Source organism: Temnothorax nylanderi, unplaced genomic scaffold (assembly GCF_030848795.1).
Source record: "Temnothorax nylanderi isolate EJ_2023f unplaced genomic scaffold, tnyl_v1.0 TNYL_tig0004_pilon, whole genome shotgun sequence".
In the NCBI taxonomy this organism is placed as follows: domain Eukaryota; kingdom Metazoa; phylum Arthropoda; class Insecta; order Hymenoptera; family Formicidae; genus Temnothorax; species Temnothorax nylanderi.
In genome coordinates this window covers 2,304,138-2,326,532 of record NW_027249066.1, presented here as the reverse complement: position 1 = coordinate 2,326,532, position 22,395 = coordinate 2,304,138, and the positions used below count along the sequence as shown (strand labels likewise).

Below are 22,395 nucleotides of genomic sequence, written 5' to 3'. Positions count from 1 at the left end.
AACCAGCCGCCGGACTAACGAGCTTGTATTTCTCCCTGGCCTGCCCGCAGACGCGTAACTAGAAGCGGCTATGTCATAGCGACTGTCGCGGCTTGCCGCATATGCAAGTGTCTCGGGCTCGCAAGTGCTTTGGCGTATGGCGTTTACAGCGAACGTGCAGGCGTGTGTGTTCAAGGGCGTCGCATAATGCCTCGCGTACGTGAAAGTCTCTGCGTGAATCGCATCCGCGGGGCGGTTGGTTGCCCGGGAAGATCTCCACACGCGAGAATCTCCGATGCGAGCGTTTCGTATACCGCGCACGTATATACGGTGTAATATCAAGGCGACGTCAATTTTAACTTTAAGCGAATACTTTAAGCGAATTTTCTTCAGAAACTTGTAGGTTTTTCCTACTTTTCGAGGAAAAGCTTGATATTCAAGTATTCGATATATAATGTTATTGCTGAATGAAGTTTTAACAAAATACATATTTAAGAAAATAACGTGCACATGCTAGAATTTCACGATCAATAATATAACGATGGATTTCTTAGCGAGTAAAGGAGATCCGTAACTCTTCTTCTCGTTATTTCGCCATAATTGCAAATTTACATATTGCTACAAATCTCTCATAAGTGTGCAAATTTCAGATGCTATCGTTATTAAATTGCCACGAGAAGATGGAGCTCAGCTCAACTCTCTTGGCGAACAACGAAAGCTTGGCGCGAGGCTTCAAACTTTGAACTTTGTTAATATTGTATCATAAATGTAATAGGTACTCCGCGAAGCGTAAGATCCTGTTTCGTCGGCGTTTCTTCCTAATAATGTGAAATGCTCGTTTTGATTAGTAAACGGGCTCTTCCGATAACTTCGCTTATTCAATCTATCAGCAGCGCGCTGAGAAAGGAATATAATGCGGAATAACGCAACGTAATGTTAGAGTGCGGATCAAATACTTCTTGGCACTCCATTTTCTTTTCTCTCTTACGGTGGTTACCGAGCTATCAGATAATAATATAGCGTTGCACATTATCTGACCCGAGTAGCAAGAAAGTAATACTTTGCTGACCGAGAAATTATACGTTTCTGGATCGCCGGGTAAAACAAATCAAGTATGTGATATCTTTCGAGATTTGTACAGTTTCTAGATAATTAATGAATTTAGAAAATATCTTCTTTTGCGGCATAATATATACGTTTCAGATAAATAATTCTTATAAAAATTTATGTTATTATGTTAAATATTTTTTACGTATCACGTTATATCGTTAATGTCATCATTTTCGGATGAAAAAAAATAACAAGTCTGATATATCTCTACAATTCGCTTTTCACATTTGAATTCCTCATTAATCACCGCTTAAAGCGATATTACATTTATGCTAATCTTTATACAAATTTGCTCTGAATTCAATGAGATTCATAGCCTTGAGCCTTTTCATTTTCGAAAGGTTTACCTACCATACGCCTGAAACCCTAATTACGCCGGGCATGCCACATCGTTTATACATGCCCCTTATGCGGATATTTGATTCTAAAGTTACAATTAGTCGCTATCGCTATCCGCGGCCGCTATTAATCACGCTCGAGCCATTCTCCTGAGGAAACGGTTTCACCGTGCTTCAATCGCGTGGGCGCGCGAGCGCGATCGCGATGAACGGAGTTATGCCCGTATCACACTAGCGGCTCGCGGCCGCGAATGCGATTGCGATTTCGTCACTTGACCAATGAGAAAGAAGCTGCTGGCAATTCGGGCATTTCTCATTGGTCAAGAGACGAAATCGCAATCGCCGTCGCGGCCGCGAGCCGCTAGTGTGATACGGGCATTACGCGGAAGAAGAAGTGGCGAACGCGGTAGTGCATCGCGCGACTAGAAAGCCACGCTAAGTCCCCGCGTTATTGTGATCAGCCATGCAACGCGACTCGCGCTGCAGCAGCGAGCGAACGAGCCACGCCGGATGCGATCCTCACTTGGGATTCCAACGCGATGCAACACGAAACGTCGGCGCCCGGTAAATCATACTTAGATTCAGCTGTTAAACTCATGAAGCAACGGCGATCTCTTTCTCTCTCTTCCTCTTTCTTGGCGCGATGCGCGCCCCGTCCATTGCCACCGGCAATTCTTTCACGGTCTATACACGGTAGGCTGGTCAAGCCGGCTGTTAAGACTTCCGCTCCTCGCCTCGGTCACTCGGTCACGCCGCCGCCAAGTTGACATGACGCATGCAACCGAAAGTATCTTCTCTAATGCAAGTGCGCTGTACTTGGAACGAAAACACGGGAAAGTTCGCCGATGTTGCGATTCTTTGAATGAATTTAAGGTAGATTTTTCTTCGGTGAAGATATCGAGTTATTTAGAAATATTTTCGATATTTGTAATACCAATAGATAATAATCAAAAGTTATTGACATTTTAGTAAAATTAAGACACAGAATGGATAATTTGAGTTAATTGTTATATATTGTATTATATACTGATAGAGTTACGACGATTGAGAAAGTCATTCGGTATACTTAAAGCTATTTTGTGTAACAGCCAATCTCAGCAATCCCAACTTAATAAATAAGCGTATAAAAATTGTGATTTCCTCACGTATAATTTGTACGTTACGCATACGTCTGTATCATAATCAGGACGAATCTATCACACGGTCGATATTAATCGCCTGCATCTATCTTTACCGCTGCTATTATAGAATTTTTTCGTTGGACGAAATGCAGATGAACTTTCCCCCCTAGAAGTATTATTAATAACACCCTTCTGATCTTCCGGATGGATGATGAGTACCGACAGAACGCAAAATTGCTTTCTCCTCGTTTCATTGATAAATGATGTCGACAGACACTAATTGAGAGTGATCCGCATCTTTTGCTCTCTTCGCCGGTGGGAATCCCCATAAATCACTGGCGCTGATTTAATTACGATCCACGAAGCCACGCTATAATTACAGAAAAGCTTTACAATGATCGTAGATCATCGATCGATATCTGCACCTGTTTCATCTTTGCTTGTAACGCTTCCCTGTTATATCCCCGTTGTTCATCGTATTAATTGTCTATCACGCGTAAAACATTTTATAGGTCCTTAGTACAATGATTGATCTACCTTGGCCAATATTAAATTACAAAATCATTTTTCATGGTTGGTTAATAATTTGATTTTCAGTTCTTTGTATTTCAGATTGGAATTCGGTTTTGTTGAGGTTAATGATATTTAGGAGATCTATTTCAGATTTAAAATACCTAAATTAATTACTACCTATCCGAGCTTCTGTTCAAGCGTACACATTTCTATTCGCGATCCCGGGATGGGATATCGGTATATGGTTTTGCGAGTGAAAGATGGATTTTTTTTTCGCGCGCGGGCTCGATTTTTCGAAGCGATCGAGTATCCCGCGAAGGAATGAGCGAGGCAAAATACGCGGTGGCGGCTCTGTATCGTAATATCTATTTAGAAGTTAGATCGATCAATTATAGAATTTGCGGAAATGCTCGCGGTGGAGCGAGGTCGAGAGGGATCGGTAGCGCACGAGATTTCGCTTTCAAATTCGCGCGAGTATCCCGCGGCTATTCCCCTCTTTCCTTCTTTTTTCCTCCTCCTTTTTTGCGCGAGCCTGTTTTCGCATACAGCACACGAGCGTTACCCCGAGGCTTGGACTTGAGAGAAGCGGGGTATCGAGCGAGCGAACTTAATAAATTGTAGGCGGTGGCTGCGCGATCTTATCCGCATCTCGATCGCGGCTGCCGATTCCCCGGTTGGCGGCCGAGACAGCTCTTAAACCCTGCAGCCGCATTATAAAATGAGAGATAAAAGAATATTTGCTGCTGTCTCTTCCACCGCCGGCCGCTCATCTCCGCGATCGGTCTTGCATCGAGGAATCAATAGAGCAATCAACGGGACGTCTCGGAAGAAGCGAGATATATTTATCTATGGTCGAAAGATGTGAAAATGTCTCATGATGACTTGTTCGGATTAAAAATATCTTTAACATACTCGATACTAATTAGAGATCAATTAGAGATGGGAAAACTTGTACACGAGGATATAATTCTCCCTTCTCTCTCACTATATTCCCGAATAACGTGTATGATGAATCACGAGTATCCTAAGAGCGGCGTGGCATCTTTCTTAATTAATTGCATTACGGCACGCGTAAGTCGGCTATTATCTCACTGCGAACGTAGGAGCGGAGAGCTCGGAAACGTAAGGATGGAAAATAAAGGGGGGAATCCTCGCGCGCAAAACGCGACGCGGCGGCGCGCCTTCAACGAGCGTAGTTTATTAACTTGGCCACTTTTAATAGCGGCACAAAGCGATGCATCTCGGCGAGCGGGCACGCACGCTTTAGAGAGGTACGACATTCGTGCGCAATAATCCACGTCGGACGATGCGAGGTGCACGCTCCTCTATCTCTCCCTGCCCATGCCGTAGGGAGAGACATCGCTTTAATTCAGAAATACCGCGCCCCCCGGAACCGGCTTATACACTGCATTCCCGACGATCGTTCTTTATAACCGGGGATTAACAATGAAAAATGTTTCGTTCGTATATCTGTATGAGAGCAAAAACAACGCGTTTCATTTTCGTTTCTTTCGTTTCCACGCGTCGTTTTCGTTTCCATGAATTGCCATGAGAGACCGGTTAAAATCTATTTTTACACGTACATCGTTGCAAGGGAAACTGTAAAGATATAAGACAAGTTAACTCCAATTAGATATTTTTATCTACATCCCATATAAAAATGTATGAGCTGATGTTCATAAGCAGCGGATGTCAATGATCAAGTATATTTCTAACCATAATGCAAATCAAAATATAAATAAATGTAATAAGAATTTAAAAAATAATAATCAAAGATGGATACAAACAATTGAATAATTCTATTCTAATATTTCAATGGAATTGCTATAGTTGTACATCAAGAGAATGATTATTATCTTATTTTACAAAACTAATGGAAACTGTTTCAGTGACAAAAAATTAGATTACAATTAAGATTTAAAAACGAGAATCAGGAGAATTGTATATATATATTCTAATTAGCGAAAAATCTTAATTTCTTTATTCATTCTGTTAGCTTTTTTCCTATTATCTTTTGGTTTGGTTTCTAATCCTTGCTCGGAACATATGTATTCGAAAAGGAAGGAGGATAGCAATTAAATAGCAACTTAGAGGCTTAGTCGACTATTCGACGTCGAACAGGTGTATCTTCGCTACGGTATAAGAGACTTATGTATGCATTCTGCATACCCCTGATTAGAGAGATACGTTAAATATTACGGCCAATATCTATAAAGTCGAAATATGGCAATGGAGCTATTTGCGTTACCGAGCCTTGTGCGGTCATCGCGCCGGCAGTACAATGAGGCAGTACACTGCCTCATAAAATGAACAATGCATTGCACTCGTATTATCTCGACATCGCATAATTTCGCCATTGAATAATTTGACACCGGTTCACACTGACTATTGAGTCGCTTCGTGAATCTGTTAAAAGATTGTGTCGGGACAATCTTGATAAGATTCACTGATTTCTATAAAAATATAATCGTTTGCGAAATTGCAAGAATTCTGAGATAATAAACAGAGGAGAACGTTTATCGTGTTAACTAATTAATTCTTAACTATAAATATGGAGTTTTTGGGATTGTTTTTGTTATTTATTTTGTAATTTTTAGAAATTATGTTTTTTTTTTCAAGGAAAATAAATAACATTTGATTTTATATGCACAATTAATGCTGAAAAATATAAGAAAACATAGCAGCAAGCACGTGTACAGAATGCAATCATCTTCTTCTCTCTCTTTCATATCTAAAAGGAGTTGCTAGGACTTGATATTTTACATCCATTAGTGTGTAATATGTAATATAATACAGATAAGAGTTATAAAATATACACGTTCTTCAATCTAATCTCAAACGCAACTCAAATTGATCGAATTTGTCGATGATGATTTGACATTTACTCATTCCATTTTAGTATTAGTTACTAAATATATCTAGCACTAGTTTAAATCGTTAAAAAATCGTTATATCGATTAATGTCAAAAGTCGGAGTTCTCGTTGTGCTTCGTTTATGCATACGTAATGTCAAGACACTTCAGAACCGACCACTGGTGTTTCACAATGTCCTACCGTGAGTACTGATTTACTTCCGACTTAGATAGTACGGGACTGAGACACGACTGTACTTTCGCGATTAATAAGGCAGATAGCGGAAAGTGAAGTAATTCAGCCGTTGTGGAAATACGTGACGGGTAAGCGTCAGCATGTAGTTCCTGAATACTACTGACTTGGATAACATATTTCCGGGAACATTATTATCTAAGATCAATGTTATTTATTTGACTGCTGCTTTTTACGCTACTTACCGGCGGATCTAAGGTCGCAAGGGCACGGAATTAATTGCTTAGGAATTGATATGATCTTTAAATACATATAATAATTAGCGATAGTGTGCGATAAAAATTTAAGTTATGATATTGTTGGGTAGTTTAAAATGCATCATAAATATATATAAAGTACAACGAATATAGAATTAAACATAGATATTATCTAATCCATATATAAATTTATGTTCCATATGTAAATTTAATTCTTGTTAATTATCATGTAAAAAGAAAATAAATAATAGTGCGATAAGTTGTATATTTAATTAGACACTTATGCAATATTATGACTGCATTATTGTATTTAAATGAAAACTCTGTGTTTTAGCGATTATTATCAGAGAAATCGGAACAGAACTTTATAGAGCGGAAATCGTAATTAATGCTGCATAATCGAAATTAATGTCGTGTCAGATATGCTAACAACCCGATCTTGATACGATCGAATCCAATACGACCAAATATCTTAGATGGAAAAGTAAATGTCAACACATACGGTTCAAATACAAGTAAAAGTCTAAGACTGCACAGAAACTTTCCTCTGGGTTCTCGCGTGACCCGGCTTACTTCGAAGAGCTCACGCTCGCCTTAGACCTTAAGCGGCACGTAAGAACAAAGTTCTATCGACACGTTCCACTTCTGATCCCTCGATAGAAAACGACTTGACCCTTGTATCTTTTTCGGGAGTCTACTGGCGAAACTACATATTATACCTAATGCGCTGGTATTATTTTTACAAATAATTTCTGAGTGATTCTCTATTCGTAACTGGAATTATCAGTAATTACGGGCGGCTTATTCATAGATTTAACGCGTTCAGCAAATTAATCACGCTCTAGAAATTCACCTCCCCTATGACATAATATGTAAATTGTTCTGACAGACAATTCCAATCAGATACGGATCTAGTTAGCGATAAATGCGGAAACCTGCAGCTGATAATTGATACGTTGCTGCACTTCAGTCGCTTTGTAAAATGTATGCATCGACAAATCATAAGAAAGTGAATCGCGTCCGGTCATTTTGTCTCGTTCATCAATGCGTTACGGTTTCCGCCGCGACGTTAATTATGTAATTCGCGAGAATTACGGTAGGCCAGTAGGAGTCTCCGTTTTAACACGGTCTACCGTTCTCACAGACCATCGTGACGATCCTGTTAAAAGACCGCGCGTCGTAAGAAGAAGCGCATCCTCCCCCTCCCTTCCCCGTAAACGAAGATCGAAGCGCGAAATTATCGGAAGAAAATTTTCATCGTAAACCTCCGCTGTAAACCGCAAACTCGGATGGAATGCACTTGCGCGATCCCACTTATCCTGGTATGGTGAATGGAGTTGCCGCTCGTTACATCAATTACGGCATCTTCTTTTACTCTCGGAGAATATTGCGCGCGCGAGCGCGCCCTCGAAAAGCCGTTTCGTTGTTCGTAACGCGTTTCGAAAGGAAACTTAGTAACCGCGAGCGAAAAAATTCGATGAATGGTTTGCCGCCACGTACATGTATATCTACGTATGGTATCGGATAGGGCTTTCTTTCGGCCGCGGGAATTCGCGAGATAGCCTTTTCTTGCTTCGCACTATACCGTCTAGCGTTTACACCGAAGATGCCGAACTCGTTTGCCTCGATTTAGAGATTCCACGACGATTTTAAGCCATACTTTTACAAGCGAGAAATCTATTAAATTTTAATTGCAATTCTCGCCGGACAAGTCTCCTTGCAATCTTGTTTGCTAGCTTTTTCTATACGGGAAAATCGTAACCTCCAGGGCCACCCGAGATAACAGACTACAAGAGTCTAGCGTGAGATTAAAATATGTGAATGCATGACTGTTGCATGTGCGGGAGATTTTTGCACACGCGAGACAGTTGCACGAACGACGCTCCGGGCGATAGTCTAATTTGAGTGCGAGGTGACTACACGATCTAAGCGAGGCTCGCGAACACGCGAGATCCTTTGCCACGCGGAACCGCGGCAGCTTGTTCAACCCTTTCCATCTCGATTTTCGACTTTTGTCCACTTACATTCGCTCGAAATCATGGACACGTACGTTATCCGCCGCGAACGTGAGCGCAATATCTTTCTCATGTCACGTTGGGAAACGTATAACGATTACCTTAGCACACAAGAATTATAAGAGGCCGTGAAATGGAGACTGTTAGCATTACTCAGCTCGTGATATCCCATAAATACACGTGGAATAATTCATAATTGAATAAAGAAGAAGATACAGTTATTACACGGCCGCGATTGTTTTTACAATTCCCGTAACGTACGGGATCTTTTAACGTACGTACGTTCCCGGATCTTTAGCGCGAATCACGCGTCTCTTTTTCACAAGTTATTGTAGGATTATGAAAGAAGGAGGCATTGTGCTTCGCGCGTACGTTGATGAGAACAGTCGCGCGTGTTCTTAATTTTCCTTTTAATTAGATTATTATAGAAGATAGATAAATAAAAAATGAGCATGTGAGCTCTCGCTATCCTCCTACGTTTTATCCATAGACGTATGTGAGTTTCATGTTCTTACTCTTATTTTTATTATTCTTGAATTAATATCTTGTTTCCACTTTTCCTCAAACGCTTATCGCATTATCGCTTGTGTGCCTATACGAAAATACGTATGATGTCTGAATGCACGCGATGTGTAGATGCGCGTGAGTGTCCACGGTGTGCCGAGCCCGAGCTCGTAGGTCGCCAAGCCCAAATGACTGCGTGGGATCAGTCATCCCCGCGGGAGCACTCATGTTTGGGTGAGAGGCGACGGCAGAGAGTCCTATCCTGAATGCGGGATGAGACTCAAGTGCGCGACTACGACGTACGCGAGATCATGCGAAGCCGATAACATTGTTTCCTTTCGTTCGGCATTTTATTCACGCTGGCACACGGCCTTATTACACGCGCGGCGCATTTGCATAAGACCTCACAGAGCCGCCCGCGCGCTATCGATCCCGCTGGTCCTCGCGAGACTCTTCCGGCGTCTCCGCACGTGAGAGAGGATACGCCCCCATTAGGCTTCTGTCCGTATCCTGTGCACCGTTCCGCTAAATTTCCAACCTGTATTCCCTTCCGCATCGATAATCGCTCCGGAATATCGGAGATTAGCATATTGCACGTTCATCCGAAGTGAGTATCCTTTGCTCATCGAAAATGTAAAACGCATGTGAGATATGTTAATTGTAAAAGTATATATATATATATATATATATATATAAATTATTACGTAATTTGAAAAATTTTTAAGTAAGAATCAAGGTTTTATCCCATCTTGATTTTTCTCGAGTTACTTCCAAGATTCAGAAGTAACTTAACGATGGAAAAAAGTTTAATTAAGGAAAGTTTTATTTTATCTGCAGCAATTCTTCAGAGTTAACAGATTATACAACGCGTGTTTAAAGACGTCACTTGTTATCATTTCTGCGCTAAAACGGGTTGCATAATTCGCGACCGCGAGTTTATGGCAAAAAGTGTTTCGTAAACTTCACGATGTTTCAGTAAAGAGGCTGCTACTTAAAGCTTAAAGATCAAACGATGGCAGTTAAAAGCATGGCTTATGAATATGATCTCTCTAGAGATTGCTCTCATTAGACGTGACTGATTACGCGCGAGTCTCTTCACGATCTAGCAATTTACGATTTGCCCAGTTACATGCGCATTGTAATTGAAATATTAATAATATTGCAGTTAATTTTTATAGTGATATTGTCTTTTCTTTTTAGACAACAACAATGACGCGCTGGTTTTGGTGTTTGCTGTGCGTGATTTTACATCTTCGGGACGTCCATTCTAAAGTCGGTAAGTAATCACTGCAATTAATTGCTTATTTTTCTTATTATTGTTGAAAATATTCTTTAACTTCTTGCAATTCAAAACTATTTCTCGCAAATAAACGAAAATCAAGTATTTCGTTCTCAATTTCATCTAATCGACTGGTCTAACATGAATCAAAGAATTTTTATTATCTAAAGAATTTTTGGAAGAATTTATGGAAATGTCAAAAATATAGTTTACCGATTATAATCAGATTTAAATATTTGAAGAATTATGCGATAAGCTGCCTCAAAATATTATGTCGCATCGAATATGGAATAGCAAAGGGTTGATGACGTAACTGAAAATTGTTTCTAAAAATTCTACAAAGATGTCGGCTCGAAGAAACGTTCCCTCAGCTGGCGAGAAAGAGCAAGCGGAAATAAAATAAAGTAACGACTGGCGTGTAAAAGTCAATCACGGTCGGACCGTGTGGCTTCCCACACGCGTAAATCTATCTCAGCTGATTGCCAATTACTTATGTCACGGTTGATGGTGCAAGCTGTGTTTTATCGTTGTCGCTGGGCATAAACGCGCGTGCGGATCGACGGCACGTGCGGAGGTGTGAGCTCTCTTACCCCGATGGCTTTTAACTGTCGTACCGCGGAGAGCGATCTACATCCTGTATTATATCAATACGTCGAATCGCGAGCCCGCATTATTCATGCTTCTCAACCGCATCTGATTTACCGCCGTTACGTAATTAAGCTTTAATCATCCGCGCGTCTCGCGAGTACTCGAGACGCAACTCTCGTTTCTTACGCTCCGACTTCCCTTTTTTTTTTTCACTTTACGATCGTAAAACGAAAGAAGAATATTAAATGCAAGCTTTACGGATAATCCACGGAGGAATCGATAAACTCGGCGTAAACCGTGGCGAGCGCAACGAACGGCTACATATGTAGATAGAGAGAAGGTGTGCGCGCGCGATAGAGAATGGTGTGTAGACGGCTTAGCGGGATAAAGTGTACATTCCGACGCCGATAATTCGCGTTGTCTGTAGACGAGAGATATAGGCGCGGTTCTCTCGCGGCGTTCTAAAGCGACGGTTTAACGCGAAATGAAGAAACGTGATTCATCGCGGACCGAAGGTGGTATTTTATGCGCGTTTGGGCAACGTGAAAAGCCTATACCTACTAATTAGCGAACGATCGCTTCCTGCATTGTCCTATACGTCTGTTCGTTTCGGGATAATAGGTCCATTTTCTCTGGAAAATGGTGAGCTACGCTTTTTACATCACCCGTGTAAAATGTAATGGTCACGTATCCGCGCACTTTAAATATTATTTTATTTCAGATGTTACATTTCACCGTTCTATATTAAGCGCGTCAGCTGTTAACTTCCATTTTAGTTTACACGTTACAGATTGTTCCCCTTTTAAGGCGATACCCACATACGGCCTCGCGGAAATCCAGATGGTGCGAAACTTTTTCCAATAAGTGCGCACACACAAGAGTAGAATTTTCTTTGTAATGGATTTGGCGTTAAATTGAGAAGAAAAAAAAAGTTTCCGACCGACGGGGGCACCGCCTGTGGAGTTTCAGTATCGATTCCCACGACACCGAACTTACTCGTGTACATACACGGGTTGCTTTATAGCCATCAGCTATCCTTAATGGCACGCTGCCAGATACCAATTTTTATTTCAATGCGTATTACGTTGTACGTTCGTGATTTAAGCGACTGCAGCCTGCAGAAGTTTTGACTAAACAATGCGCTGAATCCAGCTTGAGAGCCAATAATCTGCGTGTAAGGAAACGTCGCTGGCAAATTACACGAGATCGTGAACTGCGGCAAAGGTGTGTTTTAGATGCGATTGCCTTGTTGGTTAATGGGTCACTTTAGAACCTTTGTAGAACAGCTAGGATACGTTGTTCGCGCGCGGATGGGAAATATGGGTCGCAATCGACACGATGTCTTTCGTTCTCTTGCAGTATGCACTTTCTAATGCCGCGATCACTTTCTATGCGGGAAGAAATGATCGGGGTTCCCTGGTAGTGGCCCGCTGTCACGAAAGATTTACGCGAGGGGGGGGGGGGAACTTTACGAGGGCTCGGCAGGGAATGTTGCGCGTGACTAGCCAGACGATGACGAATGTTCGTGTGTAAATGGCTCGATTTCGCAATGTGACGAACGACGATATGCGAAAACATGTGATATTGAGCAAAGAGATCGTGTGAACTATTAGGTGTTATCTATTCAAATTTTGGATTTTGGTTGATTAAATACGTTGATTAATTGTAACTGTTATAAATGCTATCTTCTATGTAAATAATGATATAAAGGTCAAAAGCTGACATGAATACTAAGTATTTTAGTGTAATTGATATATAAAACTGATATAAATTCCGAGACAATTTATATTAAAATTTGGAGCACTTCTATGATAAAATATAATATTACATATAGTTTTATTTTATTTTAAATAATATATGTAAAATTAAACTATAATATGAATAGATCGGCAATAAATAATAATTAAATCAAAATTAACTTATTAGAAATAAATTAAATTCATAATTGCTCGTGTTATTTTAAATAAATTACATTAAATATATTATACATATCTATAATTGTGAAATATTATTTTCTTTCTTTCTATTCTCTATATTGAAAAAAATTGAGTAAAACCATTTCGATTAAAAACTTTTTTAATTAAACTGAAGAAGATTGTTGCTGTTTATTTCGTCGCATAGCGATTCCAAAATTCGCTAGTCAAGAACTTTTGCAATCTTTGCCAACTCAGGCCAGATTGGACTTATCTTTTGCTGCTCTATATCCATCTTGGCTTCCAGCCAGAGTACGTACGAAAGGAGAAAGACTCTTTCTACTGCTGATTTTATCACCGGCAGATGAGCGTAAAATTTGCAGGAATAAAATTATAAACAGTTTATGTTCCTAGCTATTACTATTCTGTTGCGTAATAACATTTAGATGTGCAAGTAAATGACCAAATCGATCAATAATACGTCGATAATAAGCTTCATTCTCTTAGCTCTGTTTGTGTGCATTCTTGCATGCACAATGGATCGATAGATGGTTACACGTGTTCCAGGATTAAACATTTATATTACTTTGTCCTAGCCCATCCAATTCGAGGAAATGGATCTGTGGAATTTTATATCTAAATGTAATATTCACAAATCCATTATCTTTATACCTTAAGCTAAAAGAGAAATGCACTCACCGATACGATACTCCTGATGTTTGATGAATTTAATGTTATACGTCTTTCAAGCCTCTCATGTTTCCTTGCACACTCACGAGGCAATATTCGCGATCGACCGCAAAACTAATTATCCACGTATTCCGTTATGTAAGTCACACGAAACAACATTAGTACGCGAAACAACATTCGCGTGTACTACACTGTGCTCTGCGCAAAGCGATAGAGACAAATTACTTTCAAATCGAATAATCCGTGACGCTGGGTCGCATTTGAACTCAAGCATTCTTTAAGAAATAGTCATCGTCCGATAAGCAAGTCATTGAGCAAGACGCAAGACGAAACGTAATTGATTTAAAATTCAGACCCTCCCCTCGTTTCGATCCTTACGGTTAAATCGTGTGGGGGGGGGGGGGGAACACCTACTTCGATCAGCTTATACAAGTCACATGCATTTGCTTTGAAATATTAAAGATTGATACAATTGTGAAATTATATTTAGAAAATAGGTCAAATTGAAATATAATTTGATGAACACTAAATAAATATCTGAGCCGATTATACAGCCAGATCACGCCGAATTACTTTTTAATTGCAAATAATTTAATAATAAGTAATTATTTTCTCCAGTAATGAGTAATAAAATAGATTATGAAATACTCACCTAAGGGTTATTTTGCTGTTGCCCTATGTCCTTCCTGACCTTCTTGTATACTCTCTTTTTATTCTTCATTGCTGCTTCTCGTGGCATTCATATATATCTGAAAATATCACGAAAGTACGTTACAATTAAGCTCGCGTTAATATAACGATCACTAGAATATAACGATCGCGTGGCACTTTATACGACATTTTCTATGTCGCACGTGACGCTTGTGTGATGTGTGATTATGTTGTGACAGCAGAAAAATAGATCCGCACTACATTACAACACATTCGATATCCGTGACGTTTCGCAAATGAAACGTGAATGCAACGGGAACACATCTCAGATCGCGGAGAGAATTCGCGTGGTCAGCTTCGCGCGTTAAAAGTGACGCGGCGACCTGTTGCTCCTTCGCGCTTACGCATTTTCCGCATATCGGACACCATATAATAATTTACACTCGCTTTTTATGGTTACTATTTTGCATTATAACACAAGTTTTTACCGTTTGTTTAAATCGAAGATTTCTAATAATATAAGATAAGACAGTAATGACATGAAATAAACAGCATCAAGTTGCAAGGTGTGTACGACATAATGAGAAATAATTTTATCTTTAACTCTTGTAATTTAACTCGTAAAGAAATTGTTGTAATGTCGTAATATCGTTCCTTCGCTTAACTTAACTGCCGTGACAAGGATATAATTAAGTCAGGAAAGAGCGGGAGGTGCGTTTAAAACGTAGGACTATCATGTTACGCTGCAAATCATTTTGCAACATAACGAACCCACATATGCATCGGTAATGGCATCGTGTCAGTAATTAGGCCCTCGTATTCGTTAACGTGCAATCCGATTAATTCATCCGGTTTGCAAGACCCCGCGACAAAAATCGGTCGTCGACCGGTCCCTTTCGTAACAGCTGGCGTGCTACTCGTCGAGGAATCTTCCCTCCTGTTGCGAGCGTTTTGCGCGTCACGTTTCCGGCCATGCGGATTTCTCGCACCTGTCTGAGAGAGCGCGGGCGTGCTGATGAGCTCGGAGAATTAATGACACGCGGAAATTGCGCATCAGTTGCGTACTGATCTCGATAGGATGTCATAACTGCGAGCATACAGACGAGAAGTAGCTTTATCTGCGAGTGAAATCCACGAAATTTTCAAGAAGTCGCACACAGAGGATCTTTTCTTAACTAGATGCCGGTTTTTTATATTTTTTATATTTTAACATTAAATATATCTCGCAAAATAAAATGACACGTTAAAATGTAACTCAGACTCACTGGAATATTAAATGAAGAACAAGTATCTATTTTCCATTTGCACTTGCGAGCAAATTCCTTGGGCGGTTGCTCGTTGTACGAGCGACAATCAATTGCTTCACGCCTTTTTATTGCTCGGTTTTACTAGCACGTGAACAAAATTAGAGCACTCTGTTCGTACACGCCACAAAAAACGATATATTATTCTTATCGTAGAAATATATAGCCGTAACGGTTCGCTCTATTGCTCGGCTGATTGCCCTTGCTAGTTGAATGAACTATAAATGCTTCAAAGTCCGCGACACTGTGAAAAATAGTTCATATATTTACTGTACAGATAATCACGCAAATACATAATTACAAGTAATAGATGTCATTAGAGTTATTATTATCTTTGAACAGCTATTAGAGCATTATGTTGTCAGGCTTCATACACTCACACACACACATATATATTTTGATTTATATATAATATTTTATATTATATTATAAGTACAATATAAATATCTTTTTGAGTCGTTATAAAATAAAACTTCAATGTTGCATACATACTGTAATGAAAAACATTAGTAAATAGTAATAATAATCGAAGCTTTTATGAAATTGATGGGAGACCTTTTATTAAAGTAAAATTATTTTACATATTATAATACGAAAATATTATCTTAAAAAATAATAGCATACAATTACGATATTAAAATACTACTTTTCTCTGCCAATATGAATCAAATTAATAAAATTAATTAATTACGAATTAATAAAAGTAATTAATTACAAATTAATTAATTACAAATTAATAAAATTAATTAATTACCATTTTGCCATAATAAGTATATAAAGCAAATAAAGGCTGCTGTTTAGCTCAGAATTTAATTAACCTACATTTCTTGTGTGGGATAGAAATATATAGAAAGTACACCTCAGCTTTTGAAATCTGAGTTCACAGAACAAAACTTTTTTTATTAATTAATTTGCTGCGCAAATTCTTTTATAATTAAAGAAGAACTTTTGTACTACATCTTTATCTAAAAGATATATAGAATATTATTCATTTTTATTTAACTGTTTGCTCCGTGCGATACTATAGCGGAAAAGTAAAACTTAGGGCGCTCATGGTGGCCGAAATTTGCATTATTTGCTGGAGTGACAGTTATTATTTTCCAGTAATCTAGTACATCGTAATGGAAAAATTACGAAAGAGAAACTTAAATTGTTGCGTGCATTCGTGTAAATATGTATTTCACAGAAGATATTAAATTTTGTTCATTTCCAAAAGCATTGGCAGACGTTTGCAGTATCATACTGCACCTTATTAAATTACTTATATTTGCACTGCGCAATTCTTCAACGCGAACTATATGCGATATTGCTAAGGCTTTTCCTTTTAATATTGCACTTGGATTAAATTCAATGTCATGAGTGATGGGCCCGAATCCCGTTTGTATGATAAGGCTCATTGCAAAAAGTCAGAGAAAAATTAATTTATATTTAAAACAAATATAGCGAAAATCTATTTCAACTGATTTGTATATAATAAAACAACAATTTTTTCATCAGTAAAATTAAGATTCAAGTTATCTAACGACAGTTTACGTAGCTCGAATATTTAACAATCATTGACAGCTATTCCAGCAAAATGTGCGATATTTCACCAATCGTGGCACCACTAGTCTCTCTGCACACAGCGAGTAAGTCATCAAAGAGAGAACAATGAAAATTGAGATATAAATGTTGAGATGCAAAATACACCCCACGCAAGTAATTACGTTAAAAAATATCACGCAAATAATGTAGGGTTAAACATAGGGTTGTGCATAGTATAAATAATCTAAAACCTCGTTAATTTCTTCATAATCTTTGTATGTTTTATATTTCAGGTTTATGCGAGGTGGAAGCAGGACAATCGAATATCATCCTCGATATAGAAGAAAGCAGAGGAAATGGTAAGTGTGCGATGTGTAATTTATTTAAATTTATCGTACATTAAACATTTTCATTAATTAAATCCATACGTATTCTTATTTGAAAGTATTAATTTTTAGAAATGCAATTGAATATAATAGATTACAACTGAGAAACAAAAGCCATTCTGTCATATAAGTAGTATACGTCTCTATTTCTCGCTATTTTCTACATCTTTCCATTACTATTTTATTATTTGTTTGACATAATATTATTCAGTAATTCTTTTTATGTCAGCTTGTTCCGTAACGCAATGAGGCATACGTGTATCTTTTCATCGTGGGAAAAGTTTTGTACCGATTTCTACGAGTAACATTTATTATTCTCCTATATTCGAGTCATTATATTTTTCCACATCGTAAATTGTGCCTCACTTGCCAGCTGATATATAGCTGATTCGATCTCAGCTTCGGTCCATATCGCATTGGTCGTGTTGAACGCGGTCTCGAAGGTTTCGCGTTTACATTCGCAAATAGATCGTTTCCCGAGTCAGCGGATTTAGTTTTGAGATCGTGTACCGAATGTCACAATTCCGGCATCTCATTATGCGGAACTTACGTTTGGCGGATCGGTCGAGCTGACTGATAACTCTCGAGCAGAATCCACACGTCAACTCCTAGTATTCTCGAGGAAATCATGTTCCGATCCGTTGCGAGGATCGGAGTGACTCGCTTTCTCCGCCGTATGTATAATGCACGACGACATTGTCGGCGGCTCTATTTTGACGGAGAAATGGCTTCGTTATTGTATCTTCAACGAATGAATAATAAATGCATTCCATCATAATGCATTAAGTCTTGAAATGATTGTCATTCTGTGCAAAAAGAAACTAGAGGGAATAAAAGTGGAATAGAATTTAATCTTCATCCGTCACTCGGATTTATTATATTTTCATATCAGTTAATTTAAACTGTTCTTTAAAAGCCGTTAATGCAATTAGCGTTTCTATTACCTTCGACATTTATATATAATTTTCGTTTTCGGAAACAACCATACAAAGTAATCTGCATTTTATTAAACAATGTAGATCTTTATACAGAGAATCTTGGGGTCTAAACAGAAAAAAACATATATATATATATATATATATATATATATAGAAATAAGATGCTAAAACTCTCTGAATCCATTGAAATGAAGATTTGCGAAAAGCAAATTTAATTTAATCAGAAAATCTCCGAGACTCAAAGTTATATAAAAAGCAACGTTGTGCTAAATTCATTTCAAGAGACGACGTCTGACAGTACAGTAATAGAAAGCTTAATTAGTTTTCGGTAAAAAAAGAACAGTAATTACAACGATGAAGAATGACGACGAAAATTAGAGAAAAGGAATAGTCGAAAAGTAAAATAGTCAATACGTTGCAATTAAATTGTATTGGCTTTCATTAATGAGATATTGCCCGATCAACATATCAGCCCACCAAGATAGCATTCATTACAGAGAATGAAGACGGGTTGATCTTCGCTCGAGAGAGGAAGTGATATTATACAAGTAATAAAACGATTTCTTTAAAATGCAGGCTATTCATATCATCGTTATTGTGTTTCATGACACTGGCTTATTCGTAATTTCTTTTGCACAGGATACATTAATTAAAAATTTTAATTTCCGCTCTCGTTGATAATTTTCAATCTCATTGGCAATTTATAAATTGCAATTCTCCATAACCATAAAATATATTATTGTTCACTTGATGTCGCAAACAAACGATCGAGAATATATTGTCGCGCGGAGTTTGGTATATTTCCAGTTTATTGAAAATTCCATTTATTCGATGCCCCAGATATAAGATAAATTGATGTGCCCGACGGTAATCGCTTTCGCCGGCTATCCTTTTTCAGCGATCGATCAGAAAACCGTGCCGGAAGAGCTTCCGGTGTCCGGCGATCCCTATAACGAGACTATGCTGGAGCTTATCTTCCCTGGAAGGAAAATTCCTCTTTTCAAGCTGAACGGCAAGAAACTGCAGCTTCTCGAGCCGTTGGACAGAGACGACGAAAATCTCTCGCACGTGGTCTTTCAGGTAAAAACAATCTTAATCTTGCAAGATTACAAGAACCTGCTTGACATATTTAATTTGTAATAGGATTCGCCGTAATAGGCTATAACCCCGTTGCGGTTTCGTAAGGCTTAAAAGTGGAACAAACATTAAAAGATTGTTACACGGATTATTATAACGGTAGCGCTACATTCTCTCTATATGCATATCTTCTTAGATTCCAATCCTCGAAGAACGAGATCACTTGTAGTTCAGATTTAATATGTGTGTGCTTTCTCATACTTGTATTTATGCACAGTAATTTATAGACATGTCATATACGTACGAAACGGCGTTTATTACGATGATAATCCTGACATTAATCCACTATTTTGCGCGCGAGATTGCTTTTGAATCTACATCTAAGAAATTGGACGAATTACATTGTGCGATCAAGTAAATGGAATGCATTATTGTAACTTTCAAACGAACGTACATGTAACGAAAGATAATACGTATTATAATAACGAAGATGAAAATACTGCAGAGAGATAGAAGCAACTTACAGAGAAAGATGTATCATCATCATTCCTCTCAACTACAAATATTAGAAGGCAAATAATAATAGTTTTCACTACCAAGGTGTCAATATTTCTTGAGTTATAGTCTTCACAGCTACAAAAAATCGTATTGTTCGGTTCCTTTCAAGTGAATTTTTCCTTTTTATACTGACCATTAAACGTCTAAACGTCTAATTCACCTCATGAGTATCTAGCACTTTCAAGAACGATGCCGTTCCTTTTTCCACGCAAAAACTTCCTCTGCTTCTCGGAAGAGGATCTCTTGTCCGCCAGTAAAATGTTTTATTATTTTCTTCGCCGTCAACGAGCTGCAAACTCACTGCGAAAGCGGAAGCTGGCAGCTTGTCGAGAACATTCAAAGGAAGTTACAAAATCCACAACAATTTTCTGCATTAGTTGTTAAATCGCGCAGCAGTTAATATAGTTTTATTTTTACAAAATTCAAATATAAGAAGTATGATTACTTTGTTCTTTAGAGACTAAGTTGATTTTTACGAAACATTTTTTCTTATAAATAACAATAATTCGCTTATATACAAGAATATATTTTTGCTTATTTTTTAGAAGTAAAGAAACAGTTTATTTCTTTTTAAAATAGAAATGCCTCTTGTAGTAAATAAATATTCTTTCAAATATTTATTAGTTTATTCGTTAATAGTTTATTGTTCATTAGTTTATTAGTTAATAGTTTATTAGTTTATTAGTTTACGTATTCATTACATAAATTATATGAAAATAATTTGCTCGCTGATTACTACGCTCGCGATTCGAAGACGCCGTTCTCTCCGCCGACTCGTTCGGCATCCGCGAAACTGTAGGTACTTGCACATTGTGCCTTATGACACTATCGGGCGAGGAATGTGAAAGGTCTAGAGTACCGCATCGAACACTTCAAGAACCCGTACTGATCAAACGGGTGGATAAGATCTAATGAGACCGAGAAATGTGCAGATAGATACAGAGATAAGTTCGATCGAAGCAGAAATGCGGAGTGCATTTCGATTAATTTATAGAAATCTACTGCGAATAGTAATTAAATTGATCAAAATGGACTAATCTGAGTGAGACTAATTAATTTATTATTTCACTCGATCGAAGGAACTTCGGTCGTTTCAGAAATAGTTTTTCACACTTTACCGCTCTTAAATATTAAATACAAGTGTTTAATAATATATAAAGATTACTTAATTTCTAATCTGTAAAAGTTTAGTGTAGTTACATAATAATTATCTTATCTTATCGTAGCAATACTTTTTAGTTTATTAACTTTCTTTATATATATATATATATATATATATATATATATATATAAATCCTCTAATATCCTTTATTAAAATCCTTTCTATCAAATTTTACTTTAGTAACAGTTTAGTGGCATCTAGCGTTATATGGACGGCGAGAACGTAATCAAATTTTTATGTTTAGGCCGTTTAGGGCCAAAGCACATATGACAGTCGTAGTCGTGGACGTAAGTAACGCACAAGCTTTGGCGTATCCTGATTTGTCAGGTCAGGGGCTACGACCGTCGTATATCGCTACGCCATGTTATGTGCTTTGGCCCTTACTCTCCGACATGAATATTCATTCGTTTTTCAGTTGAGTTGCACGGTGAAGTTGACCAACAAGAAGCGGACAATTCCGGTGATTGTGAGAGTGTCTGACATTAACGACAATGCACCGAAATTCATTAACACACCGTATGAGACTACTGTGCCGGAGGTAAGAACTTAGACGAACCCTTTTTCCCGTAAAGGAACCTAGTTTTCATCATCTTCATTTTCATCTCGTAATGGAATATACCTGTGCAACCATAAAACACCGCTCAATTATCTTCCGAGTCGCGTAATTAGCTTCAATCAATAGTTCTTCTGTTGTAATAAAACGGGCGATGCTGCGAGATTGGGCGCTGCCGGTGCAGCGGTGACTGAAAAATGCATTTTGTATTAAGGAAGTAATAGAACACCAAGCGTGAAAATGCGGGCATAACGCGGTAATTCACGGTATGCGTTGCGCTGGAGTAAATTTATACTTATAATGAGTCGCGCTACGTATGTACGGGCATGCACGCGCAGTTGGAAATTTATACTTATAATGGGATGCGTGTTGTATAATTATGCGTCTAAATATGATGGACGGATAAAAGACTGCAGTTAACGCTGTGCGAAAGTTCGATAATTATATTCCGGCAAGATGAACGTTAATTGAGTGGAATTGTGTAGGACGAACATTGCTATTGAAATACTATAGGACTGCGTCGAAAAATAATAGCGGTTGCGATGAGAAGTTAGAATTGCGCTGTCGACAAGTCATTTTCTCCATGCATCGCGAACGCGGTCGTCGATTTCTCGATCGTGCTTCGCGTCGCGTCGCGACTTTCGTCGAGGCGCCGACGTTTTCCTGCACGTGTGACGGAATTTTTACAGAAATTAAAAGTGTGTCGAATGCTAGTCATCGACGCGCGAGTGTGGGCGCTCTATTATCCCGCACCATCGTCGAGTCAGCGTGCGTCTTCGAAGAAAGTAGATGATTCGTCACGTCGCTAAGTGGACGAGAACTATTCGTAACGTAGCGCGGCGGGAAATCGACGGCCCTCGATGGTCGGTCAGAGCCGCGATAATCTTTTC

The 22,395-nt window shown here is 38.5% G+C and overlaps 2 protein-coding genes across 3 annotated transcripts in view; one reads left to right on the top strand and one right to left on the bottom strand.

Annotated features, from left to right (window-relative positions):
- Cad99c (cadherin 99C) overlaps positions 1-22,395 on the top strand; it is a 109,717-nt gene that overhangs the window by 63,236 nt on the left and 24,086 nt on the right. For both annotated transcript variants that reach the window (XM_071708854.1, XM_071708862.1), the window contains 4 exons: positions 10,083-10,158; positions 17,125-17,190; positions 19,054-19,235; positions 21,368-21,490. In XM_071708854.1, coding sequence (XP_071564955.1) covers positions 10,083-10,158; positions 17,125-17,190; positions 19,054-19,235; positions 21,368-21,490 — 447 coding nt within the window. The remainder of the gene's footprint in view (positions 1-10,082; positions 10,159-17,124; positions 17,191-19,053; positions 19,236-21,367; positions 21,491-22,395) is intronic.
- Positions 1-22,395, bottom strand: part of LOC139774010 (uncharacterized protein C15orf61) — a 70,923-nt gene that overhangs the window by 36,136 nt on the left and 12,392 nt on the right. Inside the window, exon 2 of the mRNA XM_071708962.1 lies at positions 14,005-14,101. The gene's annotated coding sequence lies outside the window, so the exon portion shown is untranslated. The remainder of the gene's footprint in view (positions 1-14,004; positions 14,102-22,395) is intronic.